At 39.3% G+C, this 9654-nt stretch overlaps 1 protein-coding gene across 3 annotated transcripts in view; it reads right to left on the bottom strand.

The window, feature by feature from the left end:
- EXOC4 (exocyst complex component 4) overlaps positions 1-9654 on the bottom strand; it is an 830578-nt gene that overhangs the window by 172929 nt on the left and 647995 nt on the right. For all 3 annotated transcript variants that reach the window (XM_004382687.2, XM_023737127.1, XM_023737128.1), the window contains exon 12: positions 4770-4906. In XM_004382687.2, coding sequence (XP_004382744.1) covers positions 4770-4906 — 137 coding nt within the window. The remainder of the gene's footprint in view (positions 1-4769; positions 4907-9654) is intronic.

Genomic DNA, 9654 nt, shown 5'->3' with positions numbered 1-9654 from the left:
TATATATCTCCTCTCTCCCATCCAAAACAGATTGTAAATCCTATGAGAGTAGGGGTTTTATCTCTTTTGTTCACTTTTCCACAAATCCACAAGTCTTTTTACATAAAACTCAATACATATTAGTTGAATAAATGAATGATATCCCAGAAACTAAGTAAATAAAAAATTTTAAGGGAGGAGTGATCAACTATGCCAACCATTACTGTTAAAGAATATTCTGACATAATTAGAAGCAAGAATCTTGGGGTACTAAAATAATTCAAAGCATAGGCCTACTCTTGATAATCTTGGAGGTGTCCTGGCAGACAGGGACAGATGCCTGAGAGCAAATGCCTAGATGTTAACAAAAGAAAGGAAAGTACAGTGGAGAAATTAGGTAAATTTGGAATGACTGGAAAAATTTTAGAACAGATTATTAAAGATGGTTTGTGAGCAGTTAGAAAGTGGTCCTCACAGGAGCCAGGAAGATCTCATATGACTTAGTTCCTTTTCTAATTGGGTTAACTACTAGAGTTAAATAAAGAAATGATAAATCTAGCTGTTGGTTGTCTTGACTTTGTTTACAAGGCTAATTTCAAAGCTGGTGCAGATGAGCGCTCTTAAGGAAAGGTTTGGCAGATCAGGAAGCACTGGATCCTAAAAGCACAGGGGTGGAGGGATTCCTGAACAGATACCTGGTGTTGCCCATAGCTGGCTTGTACCTGCACAGCTTGGGGAGATAGGTGGGAGGGTTCGCTGCATTAAAAGGAACAGGACTGGGAGGATACCAGCAAGAAATCTGACAAAGTCTCTTACAGAACAGTGAAACATAGGGGGTATCATCACAGGTGATGGAAAAGGTAATAGTAATAATTGTCATCATCATCAAAATAGCAATTAATCATTTTCGGGGGGCTTACTATGTGCCAAAAACAGTTCTAAATGACTGACATGAATTAACTCATTCAATTTTCAAAACAACCCAGTGAGGGAGGGGCTGTTATTACCCCTTCGTGCAGATGAGGAAAATAAGGCACAGAGAAGTTGAGTAATTTTTCGAGGTCACGTATCCAGTAGGTGGAAAAGCTGGCATTTGAACTTAGGCTCCAGGGTCTGTTCTTGAACTAAAGCCCAAGTTCATAGAAAGATACATGAACTTGTGAATTAATGAGTTAATACTTGGGTGCTGATACAAAAGGAAGTCTCAAGAGGTATGGCCAAAACTTCATCTTAGTGCTGTCCTATTGAACACTTTCTTCAATGACACAAATAAGAGACTAAAAGATTGCTTATAAAATGGAGCATGACATGGAATTTGGAGGAATAGCTAAGAGTTTTTGATGACAGAATTAGGATTCAAAAATATCTCAACAGACTGAAATGATAAGCTAAAAACACTAAATGTAATGGGTAAATGCAAGATCTTGAATTTAAGTTTTAAAAAAATCACTACAGATACAGCATAGAAAAGATATGGCTTAATATGAACTAGTTTTTCTTCTTACATCTCCTGACACCTGACAGTCAACCAGTGGTCGAATCTTACCTCCTCGAACCTGTCCATTTCCCTCCATTTTCTGTGCCTCTCTGCTAAATCAGGCACTCACTCTCTCTCTTTCCCTTCTGCCTCTACACTCCTGTTTTTCCAATCCACCTTTCACAAAGCTCAGATAAGTCTCCCTATAGCATACCTCTGTACCTGGTACTCCCTGCTTACACATCTTAGGTGGCTCCCTACTACCTAATTTAAAAAGGTCAAGTTCCTTGAGCCTAGCATTCAAGATCTTCCAATTTGGCCCCAGGCGTCCTTTCCTAAACCCAAAGGTGGACCACTCATTCTTCCTTACCCTCCTTTTCCTCACCTCCCTGACATGGCTCCAGTGACTTCCTTGGCCCCCTTAAGTCTGTCGAAATCCTACTCATTCTTCAAGGCCTAGTCCGTGTCCTTCACCAAGCCTTTCCCGTCTTCCTTACACAATTTCTTCCCCTGGTTTGTCATCTTTGTCTATATTACCATACTTTCTGTCATAAATCAATACTGTGGGACATTCATGCCCTATCTGTTTGTCACCTGTTTCCCTTCTTATCCTCCACCAGGAATGTAAGCTCACTGAGGGTAGAACCTACGATGGATTGACTTCTCCATCCCCACATACTCACACCGGGCTTTGGATCTGACAGATGCAGAGACAGGATGTCATGAGAAGCACCATGCCCTGTGTCCTGCACAAGCAGAGTATGGATTCTGTGGATTACTCAGGCACCTGTGGGGCACCAGACTCAGTTTGGGATACTCCTTTTTCAGATGAACACTGCCAAGCTAACAGGCAACAGAGAAGCATGACTGCGATGGTCTGCAGACCTAGGACATACCAGAAACTAGGAAGGGTCAGTCTGGGGCGGGGGGGGGGGGGGGGGGGGGGGGGGGGGACGTGGTGGGACTGAATGGGTCATGATCGCTCTTTTCACATATTTGAAGGATTTTAATGTATAAGAAGGATCAAAATGATCTGGAATCACTCCAGAAAAAAGGACTATGTCTAATGGAGAAGAGATTATCACTTCAAAATAAGAAAGTGTTTTCATATGAGAACTCTTCAATAAAGAGCAGTCTGCTTTGTGGATGAAGTGACCTTCCAAACACCTGACATGTTGACAGACAGGAAAGTCACCTGTCAGAAAAGATGATGGCAAGATTGCCTACAATGAATAAAGTGTCAAACTATGTGAACTTAAAACATTTCTTTCAAAATAATAAGGACAACAATAATACATAAATATCCATGGCAGGGGGGTTAGATTCTAGGGTCTCCTTTACCTCATCTTGAACAGCTTACACAACATCTCTATTATAATTAATATTCATTAGCATTAATATTTGTTAGAAATTATTGGGTGCCCATAATCAAATGATAAAGAAGGCAATGTTCTGCTTTAAAAAAAAAAAAAACACTTAAAATTCAGCAGATGGGAAACATAAACATAAAATAAATATAAAATGTAATGTTAGTGTTTAAAATGCAATTCATTTTAATTTTTTTATATTTAAGTTTTAATATTTAAAGTCTGTCATTCAATTCTCATTTAGTAGATGTGACATTGGTGCAATCACTTTCGAGTTTGGTTTTATAAAACTGAAAACGTAACACTCTGTGGCCCAGTAATTTGATTCTTATTCAACTAACCAAGAACAGTGCCTTTTAAAGAAAAGTGGCTTTTATTTGTGTATCTTAAAAGAATTTTGCAAAATGATATTTTCCTTCTGAGATTTTGAAGTTCAGAGTTAATTTTGTTTTTTTTTAGCGTGAGTTAAATAATTATTGAACAAAGAAGTAAATATTATTTGGAGTGCATCACTTACTGAGATGATTTTTCTTTCTTTATGAAAAGGCTCATGTAACTGTGGATAAATATGACTAATTGCTGGAATGAGGGAGGTTAAGCATTAATCCATGTTCTATTCCTCTGCCAGATTCATTTTCCTTTAACATTGCTTCCTGGCTAACTTACAGTGATTCCTTATTATCTACTACATAAAATCTCTATTTCCAAGTCTTATGTATTTTTTTAATTTTGGTGAAAGTGTATACACAGCCAAAGAGACACCATTTCACCAACTCCTGTACGGACAACTCAGTGACACTGGTTATAGTCTTCAAGTAGCGCTACCACTGTCACTACCCTTTTCTCAATTATTCTACCACCATTATCTTAAACTCACTGCCCCCTAAACTGCCCATCCAACCTTTTGAGTCAAGTCTTATTTTTTAAGACCCTTTGTTATTTGGTTTACCTCTTCTTATTCAACAGTATCTCCTACTAGGAACTCTGTGAAATTTTCTCTCCATTGTCTCCTCTATAAACATCAGGCAGCTACCTTCATGCTTCCTCTTTATCCCTGTAATGCCGCTGTTATTCTCTCCACCTCCACAAACCTCATCTGTCACTCTAAGGTCTGGCACTTATCTCACCTTCTGTGGAATCTTTCCTGACTCCAATCACCCTTCCTCTCACTCTTGCTGTACTCCTGCCTCTATATCCTTTATGTACAAGCAGCACCTGATGATGTACTGTACTTTGCCTATCTCTCTGTAATTACATATCATGGATAATTTGGTATTTTATTACACATTCTTTCCTTCCTTAATTGTTTCATGTCTTGTCAACCAGGCCATAATTTGTTCCTACTATTAGCTTTCTATGAGAAGTGCTATGATCTTTTCCATGAGCCCAGAGAGATTTCTGAACCCAGAGAAAAGAAATCAGAGGGATAACTAAAGGTTTTCAAGTTCATAACAATGGCTTTCATTTCCACTGATGTTGAGAACACGAGTAACTGTCCTTCTGTGACAGTAGGAAGGCTACAGATAAAACATCAAGAGGAGCATGTTTTTAAGAGCTAAGAAGAAATACTGTTATAGATTATTAAGAGTAACTAACAGTTTGAAATTGCTTTATGCTAAAGATCTTTTAGAACCACAAGATGGATGAATCAAGATCTGCAATTTTCTTGAGGAAGACAAAGCCTACAATCCTAGGCTTTCATGAAAATCAAGGCTGACACATCAGAACTACCCAAAGGCCATCATAAAAGGCTCCGTCCCATCATTCCTTTTGTTCTTGCTGTCAGTATAACTGCATGGGACCTAGAAGACTATTTCTGTGGTCCACATTCTCATTATGCCCATTGACAAACTTGAGGATGGTCCCTTTCTATAATGGTAAAAGTTAGGCTATGAAGGCAATAACAACCATTGGGTTCTAAAGTACTCAGCTCCTAACAGATCTACCTGTAGGCCGCAGTGCAGGTATCCTTGTATTCCTGGAGTTTCACACACACCATGTTGAGGAATTGATCTGAATATGCACTCAAGTCATGCATCAGGTTCATGAGATCTTGCACTGTCTTCTCCACAATGATTGTGCTCTGGACAAGAACAAAAAGAGAGGACGCTGATGAGATACTTTACTCAGTAATGTGTAGGACAAGGAAGGACAAGTGAAAGGGTGTAATGATTTAAGACGCTTGAGTTTTCCTGGGAGGTTCTGACATTTAAAAATATTAACTAAAAAACAACAACAAAATAATAGTATCTTCCGTAGTTCAGATCTTCCAAAGACCCAAGAAAGTGCTTTTTGTGGAAGAACATGGGACAGGGAGTTTCAAACTGATTTCATGGGATTCTTGGCACCCACAAGACACTTCTATGGCTTTTAAGAAAGAAAACTGGAGCGTGATTTATTACCTCCAGGGCTATACTTTGAGATGAGGGATCTGACAGGCACTACAAAGCAAAAGGCTTCCATGATTTATTTTAAAAGTTTCAAAACCATCAATCTATTAAGAATAATAAAGACTAACATTTGTATTGTGCCTTACAACCTGTCGAATGTTTTCACATACACAACATATGCTATGTCACTTAAGACTCACATATTAACATGATTATAATAAATATGTACTGGTTTCTTACAAGTGCCAGGTACAATGCTAAGCACTCTACAAATTTTATCTCGTTTAATCCTCTCAACAGCCCTACGATCAGGTGGGTCCTATAATCACCCCCGGTTTAAAGATGAGGAAACAGGCTTAGAGAGATGAAGCAACCAATGTAAGGGCTGCCCGTCTTTGCTGTTTTAACTCCACCATTCTGCCTCCGAGTGAAACCTGAGTCCTCCTGACCACAGCCCGATTATTTTCTGGTTAGATCACAGCATTTCCTTCTAGCACTGTAGAAGCAGGATCTATATAGAATCCGATATATTTTAAAACTAAATTAACTGTACACCAATGTTCACTGCAGCACTTTCCACAACAGCTAAAATGTAGAAACGACCGAAATGTCCATCAATAGATAATAAATAGATAATAAAATGGGGTTTATACACACAATGGAATACTAGTCGGCCATAAGAGAAATGAAGTCCTGATGCATGCTACAACCTGGATGAACCTGAGCAAAACAAGTCAGTGACAAAGGGATAAATACTGTATGATCTCACTTCTATGAACTAAGTAAATATTCAGAAACCAAAAATTATTAGAGGTTATCAATGGTGGGAGGGTAGGGAAAAGGGGGGAGTTTTTGCTTAGGGAGCACAGAGTTTCTGTTACGGTGGAGGAATAATTTGGAAACGGATAGTGAGAATGGTTGCACAATTTGAAGAATGTAATTAATGCCACAGATTTGTACATGGTGAAACTGTTGAATTGGCAAACATTTTGTTGCAAGTATTTTCATCACAAGAGAAAAAAGAAACAAAACAAAACCAGAATTAAATATCAAAGAGAAAAAATAATAAGCCCACCTTACAGCTAGAGACTGATAATACAGTGCAGCAAATCAGTGTTATATCTGAAAAGAGGCACATTCAGTAAAATCTAAACCTTCGATTAAGAAAAGAGTAGGCTGTTTAAACCCTTAGCTCTTTCAAAAGGAGCAGAATTACATTGGAATAAATATTAATCACATGCTTAGCAGCTTGGAATCCTTTGGTCAATAACTGGCTTGCTGAATATGTATTTATAAAAAATTATATAGGTGATGGCAGATTTAGCGATAGAAGTAAACACTTAAAAAAGTCTTTTCCAGTCTGACAGTGACCCATAAGGAATCAGAGGCATTTCTATTATGCTTAAATACAGACTATGGGGTACAGGGGTTAGGTTTTCGGGGTTTTTTAATTCTAAAACAAAACAGAACAGATAAACATAAACAGCTTTTCTTACCACAGTGGGAGATTAGCTGGAGCTCTGAGTTACACTTGCATGCCTATGCAGATTATTTGCTTGTGGAGGTTTCTTGTCTTCTCATCCCCTCCTTTCCTCTCCTCTCCCAGAAAATAATCAGGAAGGGAAGGAATGTTTATATCTTGTAAGGCAAGCCTCATAGGAGCCCAAATTACAGTCTCCACAGAATCCCCACAAGTTCAACTTCCTTTTCTATATTGATTTTAAGATTAAAGCACTGCAGCTTTACCCCGATCTATAATCCTGTATTTGTGTGTGAGTGACAGGAATTGATTCTGCTCGGCTACATGTCCCCAAGCTCCTAAAAAGAATCTAAAATCCTCACCCAGATTCAGAACACAGGCTCTCCCACAACATGGGAACAGCAATTAATAAAGGAGTGGAATTCAGCCATCCTAATAACGTGTGCTTAAAAATCTACCACCAGAGAAGATGAGCATGGGAGATGGCTGATTACTGGGAGAAAGGGCCCGGTTCCATTCCCAATATGCTGTTGATAACCATCTCTGGGACAGGTTTGAATAGCCCCTTCCTTTCTTATGACCCAATTTAGCCGTCTGATGACCAAGGATAATTTGATCACCACCATAGCCTACTAGGGCCTACTGCTTGAGGATTCGATTTGTGCACTGGCGCTTTTACACGAGTGAATACTATGTAATCATCCACAGTCATCTCAGGTGTGTCTGATCTCCCCGGTCAATCAACTTCCCAACACGTGAGATCTGCGTCCTTCTTTTTCTTTTGTCATTCTCCCATTCTGCCCCTACCCCACTTGTTTCTAATCACTCCAGATCTTCAGATCAATATTGATATCGAAAGAAAACAAGACTAATAATGCGAAAATACAAAAATAAACCTCTCTCTGCATGCCTTTTACATGAGGGATGTTAATCACAGACATCTCTGCAATTTGTAATCTCTCCGGGGGGATTCAGCGTGGTCTGTATTTGGTGCAGTGCTTTAGAGAACTGTGTGGATGACATGTGAGGGGAAGGGGAGCCTGTAAGCCCCTCTGCACAGCCCCCTCAAAGCTTATCTGCTCTGATTTAGCTGCCCCTCTTCTGTGCTAGCAAAAGACCTGGGCATAATTTTAGCTGCAGGTCCCTCTGCATAGCCCCTGGAGGCCAAGGCTTCGGGGGTAAACAGAGCTTCTAGGCATGGAATGATTAGAGTACCATGGCTTAATTCTAATGGCTGAGCTCAGCCCAGAGCCTGTGAGATGCTATATGATTACATACAATTTTCCAGCTATTTGGTTGGTTTACCTTGTCATGGTGGCACTCCGGATAATCAACCACTCATTCTCCTCAAGGAAAAGGACACTGTGGTTAGCCAAATGATGGGTATTTTTACAGGGGAAAAATTTCCCATTTCTCAAGAATTTTATAACAATTTCCAAATCGGTGGCTCTGACACATAAATATTGAAAATATCAAATTTCTAACGAGGTTAATCCTGTTTGTGTTTATTTGACCTCTTTGGCACTGCAAATGATACTGAGTCACTGTTAATTTTAGGATTTGCAAATGTGGTCTATTACAACTTCATAGTAAGTAAAATGCAGAAATTTATTCATTATCATTTCTATTATGCACATTACAAATGATTGATATTTGTTTAGAAACAACTCAATTCACATTTCTTGCAACTTATTACCAGGTAATAAAGTCTGGCATGACACGAAAATGAGAAAAAATACCTGGAGCGGGGGGCGGGAATCCAGGACAACTGATGCAATTAAAAAAAAAATTACTATGAAAAATAAACAACTAAAGTTTCTTACAGGAATACACCAGCAACCTACAATAAGCATTGCGTGTATAAGAGCCAATTCTTTGCTTCCACACTTTAAACAATTTAGCGAATTAATTAAGATGATTGGATGTCTGAGACCTTGTCCACTATTTCCCAAAATGGGGCTTTGCATCCAAATATTGATATCAACATTACAGCAAATTTCCAAAGAATTGGGAAAATGCTGAGTAAATGAAAACTGAAGTGGTTTTTTTTTTCTTTTTTAAATTTTAATTTTTAATTTTTTATGTACTTCAGGTGAAGGCTTACAGAACAAATAGTGTCTCATGAAACAGTAGTACACATATTGTTTTATGACATTGGTTAACAACCCCACAACATGTCAACCCTCTCACTTCTCAACCATCTTTTTTGGTGAAAATACACATAGCCAAAAGTACACCATTTCAAAAATTTCTACATGCACAGTTCAGTGACATTGACTACGCTCTTCCAATTGTGCTGCTATTCTCACTTTAGATGAAGGCTTACAGAACAGAATAGTTTCTCCTTTAACAGTTAGTACACATATTGCCCTATGACAGTGGTTAACAACCTCACAGCACATCAACACTATCCTTACTCAACCTTGGTTCCCTATCACCAGCTTCCTTGTCCCCTTCTGCCTTCTGGCCCTTGTCCCTGGACTTCTGTGCCTCATTAGTCCTGTTTTGTTTTATGGGGCTGTCCACTCCCAGGCTGAACCGTGAACCTCGGAGGTAACTTCACCACTGAGCTAAAAGGGTGTCTGGGGGCCATACTCTCGAGGTTTCTCCAGTGTCCTTTAGGCCAGTAAATCTGGTGTTTTTTTTGTGAGTTAGAATTTTGTTCTACATCCTTCTCCAGTTCCGTCCAGAACCCTCTGTTGTGATCCTGGTCAGAGCAGTCAGCGGTGGTAGCCGGGCACCATCTAGCTGTACTGGACTCAGTCCGGTGGAGGCCTTGGTAGCTGTGGTCCATTAGTCCTTTGGACTAATCTTTTCCTTGCGTCCTGTTCTCTTCTTTCTCCCTTGCTTCCGAAGGGGTGAGACCAGTGGAATATCTTAGATGGCCGCTCACAGGCTTTTAAGACCCCAGACGCTACTCACCAAGGTAGAATGTAGAACATCGTCTTTATAAACTGTTAT

Source organism: Trichechus manatus, unplaced genomic scaffold (genome assembly GCF_000243295.1).
Source record: "Trichechus manatus latirostris isolate Lorelei unplaced genomic scaffold, TriManLat1.0 scaffold00097, whole genome shotgun sequence".
NCBI classification, from domain to species: Eukaryota; Metazoa; Chordata; class Mammalia; order Sirenia; family Trichechidae; genus Trichechus; species Trichechus manatus.
This window is presented reverse-complemented; position numbering and strand designations above follow the sequence as displayed.